The 15,823-nt window shown below is 40.1% G+C and overlaps 1 protein-coding gene and 1 long non-coding RNA gene across 17 annotated transcripts in view; one reads left to right on the top strand and one right to left on the bottom strand.

The window, feature by feature from the left end:
* SYNE1 (spectrin repeat containing nuclear envelope protein 1) overlaps positions 1 to 15,823 on the top strand; it is a 494,933-nt gene that overhangs the window by 289,853 nt on the left and 189,257 nt on the right. For all 16 annotated transcript variants that reach the window (XM_044924087.2, XM_044924084.2, XM_044924085.2 and 13 more), the window contains 7 exons: positions 2,898 to 3,050; positions 3,987 to 4,169; positions 4,884 to 5,021; positions 8,952 to 9,137; positions 10,667 to 10,789; positions 11,387 to 11,569; positions 13,725 to 13,868. In XM_044924087.2, the coding sequence (XP_044780022.2) occupies positions 2,898 to 3,050; positions 3,987 to 4,169; positions 4,884 to 5,021; positions 8,952 to 9,137; positions 10,667 to 10,789; positions 11,387 to 11,569; positions 13,725 to 13,868 (1,110 nt within the window). The remainder of the gene's footprint in view (positions 1 to 2,897; positions 3,051 to 3,986; positions 4,170 to 4,883; positions 5,022 to 8,951; positions 9,138 to 10,666; positions 10,790 to 11,386; positions 11,570 to 13,724; positions 13,869 to 15,823) is intronic.
* On the bottom strand, positions 5,848 to 9,055 carry LOC123327648. Its single transcript, XR_006542283.2, has 3 exons — positions 8,917 to 9,055; positions 8,152 to 8,211; positions 5,848 to 6,120 (listed from the first exon to the last, which is right to left on the bottom strand). It is a non-coding gene; the product is annotated as an uncharacterized LOC123327648 (long non-coding RNA).

The following is a 15,823-nucleotide window of genomic DNA, read 5'->3' on the forward strand; positions in this document are numbered from 1 at the left end:
GATCTGATTTGACAAAACATCTACTTCTGCCTCATTGACTATGCTAAAGCCTTTGACTGTGTGCATCACAACAAACTGGAAAATTCTTAAAAAGATGGGAATACCAGACCACCTTACCTGCCTTCTGAAAAAATCTGTATTCAGGTCAAGAAGCAACAGTTAGAACTGGACAGAGAACAAAAACTGGTTCCAGATTGGGAAAGGAGTAGACTTGCTTATTTAATTTATATGCTGAGTACATCATGCAAAAGGGTAGGCTGGATGAAGCACAAGCTGGAATCAAGATTGCTGGGAAAGACATCAGTAACCTTAGATATGCAGATGGTACCACCCTTATGGCAGAAAGAGGAATTAAAGAGCCTCTTGATGAAGGTGAAAGAGGACAGTGAAAAAGCTGGCTTAAAACTCAACATTCAAAAAAACAAAGATCATGGTATCTGGTCCCATCATTTCATGGCAAATAGATGGGGAAAAAATAGAAACAGTGAGAGACTTTATTTTCTTGGGCTCCAAAATCACTGCAGATGGTGACTGCAACCATGAAATTAAAAGATGCTTGTTCCTTGGAAGAAAAGCTGAGAGAGTCAATTCTTAGGCAAACTGATAAGAAGTCTGGGGTCCTGGAGGAGGAGAAAGGGGCCTGGGGTTCTCAAGAAGGACGAGGAAAGGACAAACTTAATTTTTTTCCTCTACATTCCTTAGTGTTAGTCACATAAAATGTTTTTTTTTCTTCTTCTTCTTTAAGCCTAGAACTGATGATTATACAACAAACAACTCAGTTTATTGTATACTAGGGATTATACAACAATGTATCCTGCTTGAGGACAGTTTCTCCTTCCTGAAAACCTTCTGACTAATCCTGATATCTTAAAATGTAAATTATGGGAGTGGGTCTAGTAGGATCTTTCTATTGTTAAATTCTAATCCTGTTATACTAAAATTTAAATTGTGGGAGTGGGTCTAGCCAAGTTTTAAAACTTGAGGCATTTTTTTGATTTATTGTAATAACTTCAAGGAGATCCAACCAGTCCATCCTAAAGGAGATCAGTCCTGGGTGTTCATTGGAAGGACTGATGCTGAAGCTGAAACTCCAATACTTTGGCCACCTCATGCAAAGAGTTGACTCATTGGAAAAGACCCTGATGTTGGGAGGGATTGAGGGCAGGAGAAGGGGATGACAGAGGATGAGATGGCTGGATGGCATCACCGACTCGATGGACATGAGTTTGGGTAAACTCTGGGAGTTGGTGATGGACAGGAAGGCCTGGCATGCTGTGATTCATGGGCTCTCAAAGAGTCAGACATGATTAAGCGGCTGAACTGAACTGAACTGAATAAGTAATTTAAAAAGTATCTAACTCCCTTGCTAACACTAGTGAAGGGGGCACTCTCCGTCCCACTTCTGATGTCTATGTCCGAACCTTTCTCTGTCCCTTTTTACTTTAATAAAACTCCACTACACAAAAGCTCTTGAGTGATCAAGCCTGGTCTCTGGTTCCAAAGTTAATTCTTCTTTGGAGATCAGGAATCTGATACTGTTCACTGTAAGCTATCAAAGCTATGACCAACCTACACAGGATATTAAAAAGCAGAGACAACAAAAGTCCATCTAGTCAAAGCTATGGTTTTTCCAATAGTCATGTATGGATGTGAGAGTTAGACCATAAAGGAGGCTCAGCGCTGAAGAATCGATGCTTTTGTACCGTGGTGTTGGAGAAGACTCTTGAGAGTCCCTTGGACTGCAAGGAGATCCAACCTGTCCATCCTAAAGGAAATCAGTCCTGAATATTCATTGGAAAGACTGATGCTGAAGCTAAAGCTCCAATACTTTGGCCACCTGAGGCGAAGAACTGACTCATTGGAAAAGAACCTGATTCTGAGAAAGATTGAAGGCCACGATGGAGGATGAGATGGTTGGATGGCATCACCAAGTCAATGGACATGAGTTTGAACAGGCTCCAGGAGTTGGTGAAGGACAGGGAAGCCTGGCGTGCTGCAGTCCATGATGTTGCAAAAAATCAGACACAACTGAGTGACTGAACAACAACAATATATTACAAAATGAGCAGCACAGTAAATCTAGTTAGTATTCAAAACTACATATAGTTATAAAATTTTTTCATGTGATGAAAACTTTTAAGAACTACTCAACAACCTTCAAGTATGCAACATAGGAATGTTAACTACAATCCCCACGCTACTATATATTACATCCCCAAGACTTAAAGATATTTTTAAAGGCCTTTCATTTATGTAAAGGAAATATTTCTTTACCATCTTCTCTTCAACATTATGAGCAAAATATAAATGTTTGTAATCACATCAAATTAAAGCCATTGGAAATGTATAAATATTAGCTGTTATTTTTTCATTTTCCTTTCCACTGGATGTGCTCAGGGTCACACTATAAGATGGTAATTGGAAGTTAGAAAAAGAGTTAACAGGTCATTAACAGCTACTCATGAAAAGGTACACAGAAGCAAATATGTGTGCCTCCAGTTATCTGGACGCATTTTCCATTTTATGAAGAAAAAGGCTTAGAAGAGTTTGTGTGTTTAGGATCACACAGTAAATGGAGAAGATAGAATTCAAACTCAGCTATCTACACTGCTATCTGTAAACATTTAATGAGTGAATCATTGTACATGTGTTGCTAGTTCCTTTGCTGAAATAGCAGCAGAAAGTACAGTGAATACATAAAAATAGCAGGAAGTAAGGCTGCAAGGAACACCATGAGAGCCCGTAACTGCACATGGCTGGTTTGAGGAGGTACATGGATACCAAAGCAGCACCAATGACCAACAATGCCTTTCGGCAACATCTGAAAATTGAAGTTATTAGTATTAATTATTCAGTTTTAACCATGATTGGTTTTCCTGTTTTTATTGATTGTTTAGATCCAGGACAAAGTAAAAGAAGTTGAACAGAGCAAGGCCATGAGTCAGGAATTCAGCCAGCAAATTCAGAAGATAGCCAGAGATCTCACAACTATTCTAACCAAGCTGAGAGCAAAGACAGATAATTTAGTTCAAGCTAAAACTGACCAAAAGGTAAGGAAGGGAAAGTGGAAATATAAGGGGTGCTATTCAATGCCTTAAAATATTTTGGGTGCATTAGTTTATTTTGAAGATATTAAAAAATAAATAAAACCTTTCTTATCAGGCTTCATCAAAACCAGACAATAAAGGCAGGTGGTTTATAGCTCAGTTTGTGAAGAATTTGCCTGCAACGCAGGAGACCCCAGTTCAATTCCTGGACTGGGAAAATTTCCTGGAGACCCTTCTGGAGTCTGGATAGGCTACCCCCTCCAGTGTTCTTAGGCTTCCCTGGTGTCTCAGTCAGTAAAGAATCCACTTGGCAATGCAGGAGACTTGGGTTTGATCCCTGGGTTGGGAAGGTCCCCTGGGGAAGGGCATGGCAATCCACTCCAGTATTCTTGCCTGGAGAATCCCCATGGAAAGAAGAGCCTGGCTGGCTATAGTCTATGGGATCTCAAAGAGTTGGACACGACTGAGCGACTAAGCACAGCACAAAGAAATTTTATAAATACAATAGTATAATGTATTATCATAGTAAAACTGAATTCATAAATATGCATGTATATGTAGGTAAGAGGGAAGAGTGTCAAAGCCTAAATGATGGCTGAGTAACTTAAGTACATATATGCATTTCAAAATGAACGATGTTCTTGGTACTTAAATCTGTGTTCTCACTCTGCCAATGAGTGAAGTGACTAATCCTTTTTGGGTGGGACAGAAGGAAAATTTTAGCTCTCTCAACCTCCTAGGAAATAAACACCAGTTACAAAACATCCTGCTCTTCCTTTCCAACCGAAGAAATAGAAATGAGCAGATCATAGTAGAATTTTTCTTTACAGTGTTTGGCTTTTACAAAAATCATTTAAAATACAATCCTTCTGATTACAGAAAATCTGGGAAAATTTATTTTCAGTAGTCTAATGTGCTTTCTTTTTGATGACCATCCAGGTGCTAGGAGAGGAATTAGATGGCTGTCACTTAAAATTAATGGAACTGGATAAAGCAGTGCAAAAATTCTCCGAACAGAATAGCCAGCTAGGTAAACCACTGGCCAAGAAGATAGGAAAACTGACTGAACTTCACCAGCAGACCATCAGACAGGCTGAGAACCAGCTCTCCAAGCTCAACCAAGTATGCTTTCCAGACTGGCAATCAACATTCTCTATGGCCAAAATTCAATTTTCTGTTTTTTGCTTTTAAAAATAAGTAAAAAAATAATATCAACAATAAGAGTAATTTAAGTGTAGTTTATCTCATATCATGCCTGTATTCCTAAGATTTATTTATACATGTAAACCTGACTTCATATCAAACCATATTATAAATTCATTCACAAAGGTGTTCATATAAATGGACTTTTTTATGAATATATATATATGTTTGTCTTTACTTAATCTTTACTGAATTGGTTCAGGTCACGCTTCATCATAATTGTTGAGTATAGACTAAACTTTTGCAAATTGAGTATGTTGTTTTTCTGCAGTCAAATATGAGTTAAATCAGAATTTGCAACCAGTAAATTATAATATTGAAAGTTATAATCCCCACCTACCACCTCCTTACTGAAGAGCTATACAGAGGAATAAGAGATGAGAGTGGAGACTTTTTTTTTAAAGACAGATTATTCAAGCATATTAGGAAATTGGACTTCATCCTAATGTCACTGGGAAGTCTTTAATAGGTTTTCAATAAGGAAATTATTTTTCATGATACCTTTAGATATCATAGATATTACAATGATCAACTGCCAGGCTTGTTGTATCCAAAGAGAAATAGAAGACTGATTTCTAGCTCAAGAAGCAGAGTATCTTTTTTTTATCTGAATGGTAATGATTTATTTTTCAGGCAGCATCCCATCTAGAAGAATACAATGAAATGCTTGAGTTAATTTTAAGGTGGATTGAGAAAACTAAAATCTTGGTACATGGAAAGATTGCATGGAATTCTGCAAGCCAGCTTCGAGAACAATACATTTCACATCAGGTAACTTTAGCAAAAATAGTTTTCAAAAGGTAACTAAGAGGGTAATTTGATTTAACTGGCTAGATTGACAGAAAATTTGGAAGAATGTGATGAAAAATTATTTAAGATGCCAAGAAAAATGAAAGCCAAGGTAGCTTTAACAACTTGTCCTGGGGATTGAAAAAAAAAAAAGCAGCTACCCATGAGATTTCATAACACTGAATAAGTAAATAAATATTCTCTATCACCTCTAAATTTTCCATTCCCCAAGACCAAAAATAATCATCCATATAGTATCTTTTTTTTTTTTTTTTTGCAGCTTCTTTGAAACAATTGTACACAGGGATATGGTGGGAAATTCTACCCTTAGGAAGAGATGCAGGGACAGGTGGAAAGATAACAAGCTTTAGACTCAGACTGATGGGAAAACCAAGTCCTGCCACTTAGGGCTGTGTACTTTGGAGCAAACTACTTTGCCTTTCAGAATCCAGTCTTCTCATCAGTAAGATGGAGATGTAAATAATATGCATATTGCAGAGTTGTCACGAGGATCAAATGGTTTAACATATGTGCAATCATCAAGCACAACGCCTGGCACCTGTGGGCTCGGTCAGAGCCTGAATCTCATGCCTCCTCCTTCTAGCGCTTCCACCTGGTCACAGGGAGCTGACCTCCTGCAGGAAGTAGGGGCCAGCTGGAATGAGTCCACCACATGGAGGCTGCATGACTTCACTTCCTCTGAAGTTTTCTCTTGGCCATATCATCCAGGAAATTATTTCATCTTTTTAAATTTAGGCTTGAGTTAGATACAGGTATCTTTTAGCCCAGTTATCAGGCCATCAAATACAAAATGGTCCTTGTTTAAGTTACATGGATATCCTCAAGTATGTTAGATTTTCTTTTTTGTTCTGATTTATGTATACTCGCGTCTTTTAAATACATCCCCTTTTCCATTTGTGTTGACAGAGTTCTAGATCAAAACCTCATTTTCCCCTTCTGGGAATGCTTTAACAGGCTCCTAATTAGTTTCCCTGTATTTATCGTTCTTCTCTAATCAATCTTGCACTCTCCTCTCAAGAAGTCTTTCTTAAACAATTGCAGAGTTGTTCTGTTTGAGGATCTGCATTATGCATTAACAGACAAGACGTAAGTTACAACTGGTTGTAGACAATGGAAAAATCCTCATTAGAGATCTAGAATGCAAACTTAAAGCATTTTCATTGTCAAGTTAACACTATTATTTAAAAGCTCATATTTAAGGAAGCGAGAGCTCTTAGACACTGTTGGTAACTTGGTAAAATCTTTTTGAAAAACAGTTGGAAAATGTATCATGCTCATCAAAACATTACTGCTCTGTAATCCAAAATGTAGGAAATTTTTTATATGAGTATTAATAACTATACTGAAATTTTAAAGAAAACTTAAATAATGTTAAAAAAGGTTTTCTGAATAAATTTTTGGATTTAATAAGATATAATGTACACCATGAAGGTTTTAATTGACCATGAAGGTTTTCTTTTTAGTTTTTAAAAATAGCCCCTATTCTCATTCATTTATTTATTCAATAAACGTTTATAGAGTGCTTTCCAAAGCTAGGAATTTTGTTAGGCATTGGAATACAAAGAATATTCATTGCCTTGCCCCAGGGAGTTGATAATTGAAGGGAGAAAAGAGATGGAGGGGGTTCCCAGGTGGTAAAGAATCCTCCTGCCAATGGGGGAGACCCAGGAGACACAGATTCGCTCCCTGGGTTGGGAGGATCCCCTGGAATAGGAAATGGCACCCAACTCTAGTATTCTTGCCTGGAAAATCTCATGGACAGAGGAGTCTGGTGGGCTACAGTCCAGCGGGCCGCAGAGAGTCAGACATGACTGAGTGACTAAGCACCAGGAGACAGGTTAGATTAAGGAAGGAAAGAAACTGGGCATCCCGGGTGGCACTAGTTGGAAAGAACCTACCTGCCAGTGCAGGAGATGCAAGAGATGTGGGCTCAATTGCTGGGTTGGGAAGATTACCTGGAGGAGGGCATGGCAACCCACTCCAGTATTCTTGCCTGGAGAATCCCATGAACAGCAGAGCCTGGCAAGCTACAGTCCTTGGGAGTCACAAAGAGTTGGACACGACTGAAACGACTTAGCAGAGAGCAGCACAAGGAAGGAAAAGGTGACTCTGACCTGAAAAACACACAGCCTAAAATGCCCCGGAAAATCCCAGCAGAAAGAGGGAGGGGTGCTCTGCTTGGTGCACTGAGGGGCTTTGCTGAGAGCTGGAAAGAGCCCAGAGAGATAAGAGACGATAAAGACAGGTCATGAGAGCCTATGGAGTTCTTGACCTTTCTCCTGAAGTCACTCTAAGCCTTTGACAGACATTCTGCAGGCAAGTGACAAGCTCAGACTTACAGTTTAAGAAAGATGACTTAGAAGCCTGTGGAAGACAGATTGATGAAGGTAAGACAACGTAGACAGTGGTTTCAATAACCCAGTGGACAGTGACAAAGTCTCATTTAGGAGGCTGAGAGGACAAAAATCAAGGGGCTTTACCTAGCGAGAATTCTGGACTTGGAGGCTTCTGGATTTGGGTAAAAGAGAGAGGAGCCCAGGATGGTTGGCAGGTTTTTCTGACTTGGGCAGGTGGCTGGGTTGGGTGCATCAAGGGCACAGGGGGACAGAGGTCAGGTGTCGGTGGTGACCTCACACAGATGCTCAGGAGAGAACTCAGCCTATACACAATGTTCCAGGGAGTTCTGTCATGTCTGCCTGCCTTAAGAATTAATGAAAACTGCCTTGAGTTTATCCAAAAACAATGCACAGAAAATGCATGTGTTTTAATGCCAGGCGAAAAAGATAGGAAATTGTAGGTATCTTATGATCTCAATCACCTAAAATTATACCCAAATTGAACAGCAGTTATCCCTTACTTAAAGTCATTCCCGGGGTATGGGATTGCGGAATATTTTATCTTCTTTATTTTTCAATATTTTTTAAGCTTTATAATATATGCTATATAATATATATGTATGATATTGCAAAAGAAAACAATGTACTTTACTTTTAAAAAAAGGGATCTATTGCGAAAGAGTAATGTCCCACCTCCCGTTTCTCCTCTTTACACATCGCATGCCCCAGGAACTGCACATTTTGTGCCCACTCACCTCTGTGCCTTTTCTTATGCTGTCCCGTCAGCATAAAAGGTCTTTCCTTTTCCTCTCCATCTGTACAAATACAAACATTCTCTGACTTAGCTCTGATGTGACTTTCCAGGAAGCCTTCTCCCAACCCTCGTACAGGTAATAGCACCTCTCATTTCCGGCATCCTTAACCCTTTCTTCTCTCTCACTCTACTCATACAATGCATATTATATGCTTATTATTCCACTCATATGATTGTTAGTCTCAATAGATGATGCTGCCCTGAATGCCAAGGGCTTTGTTTAATCCCAAATAGTTTCTACCCCTTTGTCTCACTTCAAGCATTTGAGTCTTATTTTCGTATCTTAGATCCATATATGCTTAGAGCTTAGCTATAGAATATGATAGCTGAAAAGCAGCTCTTTAGTTGAATATGAAAAAAGAGAGGCCAGTGAGCTGATGAAGACACCCAGTGCTCAGAGCATCACCACTGCTAGAATATTCCTGTCCTGAGTAGCTTGGGGTGGCAGACTGAGCACTAGCCTTATGGTTCAACACATATGGCCTCAACAGATTGTTTACAGCTCCTGAACTTTGATTTCTTTTTCTCTGAAAAGGGGGTGACAGGAAGTGGGAAGCAGGCACAGGGCAGAATAAAATACACAATAAAACAGAATAAAATACACAACCTACACAGTGTGCACGGGGAAATGTAAATTAAATCTCCTTATCCCTTTCCCAATCTGATGGTCTTTACACCATACTTTACTGATTACCTCTTTACCTACCTATCAATGTCCTGGATGTTGATAATTCACTCTAGACCATGCTAGAAGAATCTGAAGATATTCACAATGATCTGGAAGCAATGACCGAGAAATTACAGTACCTCGACAGTGTGTACCATACAGAAACAATGTCTCAGCAAGTGGCAGACCTGGGACGGGAGACTGAGGAGCTGCGACAGGTGATCAAAATTCGTTTACAGAGTCTCCACGATGCTGCCAAGGTAAAAAAAAAAAAAGGTTATTTAAATGGAAAAGTCTATCATTATGGGCTTCCCAGGTGGCACAGTGGTAAAGATTTCTCCTGGCAATGCAGGAGACACAAGAGATGCAGTTTCGATCCCTGGGTTGGGAAGATTCCCTGGAATAAGAAGTGGCAACCCACTTCAGTATTCTTGCCTGGAAAATTCTATGGACAGAGGAGCCTGGCAGACTACAGTCCAGGGGGTCGCAAAGAGTCCGACATGACTGAGCGACTGAGCACACACATCATTAAAAACAACAATGGCACGTCCTTAGCAGTTCAGGGGTTAAGACTCTGTGCTGCCAATGCAAAGGACATGGGTTCGATCCCTGGCAGGGGAGACAAGATCCCCCTTGCTGTTGGGGGATGCTGTGACCATAAAATAAAATAAAATACATAGATACATTTTTAAAGTAAAAACAAATGGTGGCAGGAAGTGCAGGTAGATGCTCACCTCTAATGAGCCTTCTTGACTATGAATGTTACCCTCTTATGCCTGATGCATGGGGAGGTCACACAATACCATACGTTGGAGTTTGAAGCAGACAAAGGTTTATTACAGGGCCGGGCAAGGAAGCAGGTGGCTCATGTCCAAAAAACCCATAACATCTCAAAGGGTTTCAGCAAAGCATTGTTAAGGCCAGATGAGGAAGGAGTTTTGAAGCATCTGTGATCAGCTCATGCACAATTCTCTGATTGGCTGATGGTGGGGTGACAGGGTGGTGGCTTAACATTATCAGTCCTTAAGCCCCAGGACGCCTGGGGCTGTGTGCTCTGAGTCATCAAGTAGTTAACACCATCCATTTGGTGGGAGATTTTAACACCTGTAAAACAAGTCAGGGAATTTACATCAGATACTATGATCTGGGTACTTCAAAGAGAAGCTAAAATAGAGGGTATAAGGGGAAGGGTCTGCCCCAGAAGGCCTTATAGGGGATCATGCTATTCCTGAATCTGAGGTTCTTGGATGTCTTGAGGCAGAAAGAATTCAGTGAGAGATAAAGTTATAGGTAAGAAGTGGGTTTATTTAGAGAGAAACACACTACACAGAGCATGGGCCATCTTAGAAGGTGAGAGAGAGCCCCGAAATATTGTGGTTCATTTTTATGGGCTGGGAAGTTTCATAGGCTAATGAGTGGGAGGATTATCCCAATTATTTTGGGGGGAAAGAACGGGGATTTCCAGGAACTGGGCCACCACCCATTTTTTAACTTATGATTGACCTCAGAACTGTTCTGGTGCTGGTGCAGGTATGATTTAGATGCAAGTGTATTCCCAATAGAACATAACGAGGCTCAAGGGCTACTGGAAGTGAATCTTCTGCCATCTTGGACCTAGTTGGTTCTAATCAGTTTTTGTCATGTCCTATGGCTATGTCATTGTTTTAATGGTTGTGCCCCTCCCCCCTTCCCTTTGTTTCACTGCCTGTTTACATGATAGTAGTCTCCACCTATGACTTTGGACTTCAAGTGCTTATATATCAACACTGATGTCGCTCTTACTCTGCAGGATATGAAAAAATTTGAAGCAGAGCTCAGAAACTTACAAGTTGCTTTGGAGCAAGCCCAGACAACCCTGACTTCTCCAGAAGTTGGACGTCTAAGTCTCAAAGAGCAACTCTCTCACCGACAGGCAAGCAAAAATAATTCAGGGGAAATGAGAGGGGAGCTATATTTTTGAAAAAGAAAGGATAGTTAGGAAAAGTGATTTCTAAAAGTGATTTCTAAACTTATTGTCTGAGCACTGTATGCAGTATTAAAAAAAAAAATTCCTGGGGAAGTTTTTATAACTTTGGACAGACCTGTAATTTAGTTAATATCTCTTGCTTTTGAAATAAACTATTAAAATGTAAAATTTAAAAATATTTTAGAATATATCTTAAATGGGAAAAATTTTTTTTTTCTTTTTGGCTGTTCTGGGTCTTTGTTGTGGTGTGTGGGCCTCTCTTGTTGTAGAGCACAGACTCCAGAGCACATGGGCTCAGGAGTTGAGGCACACGGGCTTCTCGAGTTGTGGCATGTGGGCACAGTTGCCCCCAGCATGTGGGATCCTGGTTCCCTGACCAGGGATCGAACCTGAGTCCCCTGCATTGGAAGGTGGATTCTTAACCACTGGACCACCCAGGAAAAATGTATATTTTATACCTACATATACCTTATATAAATAAATTGATATCAAATTGTATAAATATAGAATTTTAAAATTTAGAATGTGAACTTGCACTTTCAGCATTTGCTGTCTGAGATGGAGTCACTCAAGCCAAAAGTCCACGCGGTGCAGGTCTGTCAGAGCGTGCTCCGGATCCCCGAGGACGTGGTCACCAGCCTGCCGCTCTGCCACGCGGCTCTGCACCTGCAGGAGGAGGCCAGCCGGCTCCAGCACACGGCCATCCAGCAGTGCAACATCATGCAGGCATGTGCAGCCGGGCCAGCCGGCCTCTGCAGGCGGTCCCCGCGCCGCCGGCAGAGCAGCAGCAAATGAGTCATGGGCTGCTTTTCTTAGCGCTTGCGTGGGCTCAGCCATCAGAACACATCCAGAGTGTTAACTCTGACAGCTTGTTGTGATTATATAAAATAGGGACATGAAATGCTATCATTTAGATCACCCACAAATGCCTGGGGCAAGCTCTATTAAAAATATCTTTTGGTGAAAACTATCTTTAAGCAGCATATATATATATATATTATAAAAAACAACTTGTAAAGGTTAATTTTATATTCAATCATATATTTTTATGTTATTATTCATCTGAAAATCATTTAGAACTTTGTAATAAGATTTTACTGCTAAGGCATACTACAGAGGTGTTTTTTTTTTTTTTTTTTTCATATTTCAGCTTATTCAGCTTATTTTATTGCCTGAGAAGTACACCCAGCTATAACTCTTAGTCCTTTCACCTAAGAGACCGATTATTTACTAGGAAGAAATGAAACTATCGCATATCAAAGAAATGAAACTATCTCATATCTGCTTTCAATTAGTATTTCACCTACTTTATCCAAAAATTGTATACATGCCCTCTCATTAAACCACCACTGGTCTATTTGGTCAGCTCTTCTTGCATTATCTTATGACTTGTTAGACAGTAAATTCCTGAGTGTAGAAGTCACACTTCATTGATTTTTTATAAATTTGTATTGGAGTATAGTTGATTTACAATGTTGTGTTAGTTTTAGTTGTCTAGTAAAGTGAATCAGTTATACATATATCCACATTTTTTAGATTCCTTTTCCATATAGGTCATTATAGAGTACTGAGTAGAGTTCCCTGTGCTATACAGTAGGTCCTTGTGTGAAAGTGAAAGTGTTAGTTGCTCAGTCATGTCCAACTCTTGTGACCCCAGGGACTTTGGCCCAACAGGCTCCTCTGTCCATGGGATTCTACAGGCAATAATACTGGAGTGGGTAGCCATTCTCTTCTCCAGGGGATCTTCCTGACCGAGGGATCAAACCTGGGTCTCCTGTATTGAAGGGAGATTCTTACCATCTGAGCCACCAAGGAAGCCCCAGGTCCTTATTAGTTATCTATTTTATGCATGGGCTTCCCTGGTGACTCAGACGGTAAAGAATCTGTAATCCCAGTCTCCCAGTTTATCCCCCATCTTTCCCTCCTGCATAACCACAGGTTTATTTTCTACATTTGTGACTCTCTGCTTTGTAAATAAGTTCATTATTTGTACCATTTTTTTTTAGATTCTATATATAAGTGATCTCATATAATATTTGTTTTTGTCTGACTTACTTCACTCAGTATGACAACCTCTAGACATTCTCTACCTTTGTTGCTACAAATGACATACTTCATTCTTTTTCTCTATCTCCTATTCCAGCACTTAGCTGAGTCCCTCACAGAATTTCCTTCATAGAAAAATGAAGTAATCATGTATTTCATACTACTTTTCTACCATGTTCTGGACCATAACATTGTCATCTTCAAGACAATAAAGAGAAGAAGGAGGATCTACCACTTCAGTTCAGTTCACTCCAGTTGTTCAGTCATGTCTGACTCTTGCCACCCCATGGACTGCAGCATGCCAGGCTTCCCTGTCCATCACCAACTCCTGGAGCTTGCTCAAACTCATGTCCATCAAGTTGGTTGTGCCATCCAACCATCTCATCCTCTGTTGTTCCCTTCTCCTCCTGCCTTCAATCTTTCCCAGCGTCAGGGTCTTTTCCAGTGAGTCAGTTCTTCGCATCAGGTGGTCAAAGTATTTGGAGCTTCAGCTTCAGTTTCAGTCCTTCAAATGAATACTAAGGACTGATTTCCTTTGAGATTAACTGGTTTGATCTCCTTGCTGTCCAAGGGACTCTCAAGAGTCTTCTCCAGCACCACTATGTTCAGTCCATCAATAATCTTGATGAAATGTTTTAGAGAGAAGGTGCTGAAATATCAGCAGAAAACTGGGAATTTGAATCATCTAGGAATTTTCCCCATCATTTTTTTGCTCCCTTGACTCATGGGTAAATAGACATTAACACCAGAGTTTGTCAGACAGCAGCACAGAGGCACACACACAGTTATTGATATCAACAGATAATCGTCTATGCTTTTGTTTTTTCCTTCAAAGGAGGCTGTGGTGCAATATGAACAATATGAGCAAGAAATGCAGCACCTCCAGGAACTCATAGAAGGAGCTCACAGAGAGATTGAGGATAAGCCTGTGGCCACCAGCAACATCCAGGAACTGCAAGCCCAGATTTCTCGGCATGAGGTAGGACAGGCCAAGTTCAAGGGCAGGGCCCTGGTGTGGTGAGAATATGTGATTGGTTTTTAGCATAACATGTTGGGGCATAACATGTTGGGTTCTTGGAGAGCTTCTTTGGCTGTCTTTGCATTTTGAGTGCTCATGAGTCCTCCACTTAATTCCAAAACCTTTTGACCCAACATTCATGACATGTCTGTCTCCACCATGACCCACTGACTGCTTCCATCAGAATTCTCACAATTCATACACCAAAACACACTATCCTCCCTGTCTTCTTTCTTTCTTTATTCATTTGGCCTCTCCATGCTGCATATGGGATCTTAATTCCCCGACCAGAGATTGAACCTGTGTCTCATGCACTGGAAGTGTGGAATCTTAACCACTGGACTGCCAGAGAAGTCCCTGTACTCTCTGTGTTTACAGATTATAGGAACAACAACGCTCAAAGCCTTGCTGCTTTGATAGCCTTCATTAAAAAGAAGGGATATTTCATGTTAAAGAGAAAATCATTTGCTCTTTCACATATAGGTCATTTCACCTCCTTTTACCAAAATGAGTGAATGGCTTATATTGTTGGTTTTGATGATTACTGTGTTATGACTCTTAGCAGCTTTTTCATTTTCAGATATGCCTCCTTCCTTGTATCTTTGGCATCATTATGACCTTGAGGACTTGAACACCCTTTGTGCAAACTTGGTCTCAGAGATCATATACCTCGAGTGTTTCAGTTCCTTCAGGAGAGCAGTGACTTTCCTTTCCTGACTTGTTAAATCCTGTATAGGTCACATTGACTCTTTCCTTGGGGGCTGATTACAGCATCATGAATTTCGGAAAGTTACTAGAGGAGGGCGTGTCTTCTTTCTCTGTGCCAAGGATAGACATTTAGCTTATCCTTCCATCTACTCTATTTTAACTGTGTTCTCATAAGAGCAACAAAAATTTCCAAACCAAATATCATAGTAAGGTTCTCATAAGATTCAGTTGTTGAATTTTTAGCAATTGTTGTTAAATAATTGTTGGAAAATCTCACTCCCTCCGCCTTGGCAAATGCAGTTCTTTAACTTCTTGTCACAGCCAATGCATCACATTCATGTATGATTTATAAAATAATGTAAATAAATATCCTACCTCCATTTGCTCCTATACTGTAGATAATCATCTATGTTAACTACTCATTTCTCTTCTGTCACTGGTTAAATGAAAAGATGTTTTGCAAATACTTGAAAACTATATATAAGGCATACACTAGACTTCATGCTAAGTTGCTTCAGTCGTGTCCGACTCTGTGTGACCTCATAGACAGCAGCCCACCAGGCTCCCCCGTCCCTGGGATTCTCCAGGCAAGAACACTGAAGTGGGTTTCCATTTCCTTCTCCAATGCATGAAAGTGAAAAGTGAAAATGAAGTCACTTAGTTGTGTCCAACTCTTAGCGACCCCATGGACTGCAGCCCACCAGGCTCCTCGGTCCATGGGATTTTCCAGGCAAGAGTACTGGAGTGGGGTACCATTGCCTTCTCCATTAGACTTCATAATACACATTTATTCTGAAACTACTTTTAATCCCACATCATAAGATCCAGAATTTTGTTGCAACAACTTTTCAACCACAGCACAGAAAATACTTTTTTTTAATCTATCTGGAATGACAATAATTATCATTACTATAGATTTTTTGTTGTTTTATGTGTTTTAAGACAGTTTACAGTGTTTTCCAGATTATCTTTCACAAAAATCCAATGAGCTTAAGAATTTGTGTGGGTGTGAATTGTCTTCATTTTACTGATAAGAAAACAGAAATTAATTTTTTAGAATGACTTCTTAAGCCTCCAAATGTAGTAGCTGATAGAAAACAGATTCTAATCTGGTACATTTGGGGACTTCCCTGGTGGTCCAGTGGTTAAGACTCAAAGCTTCCACTGCAGGGGGGTACGAGTTCAATCCCTGCTCAGGGAACTAAGAC

This window comes from Bubalus bubalis, chromosome 10, assembly GCF_019923935.1.
Source record: "Bubalus bubalis isolate 160015118507 breed Murrah chromosome 10, NDDB_SH_1, whole genome shotgun sequence".
NCBI classification, from domain to species: Eukaryota; Metazoa; Chordata; class Mammalia; order Artiodactyla; family Bovidae; genus Bubalus; species Bubalus bubalis.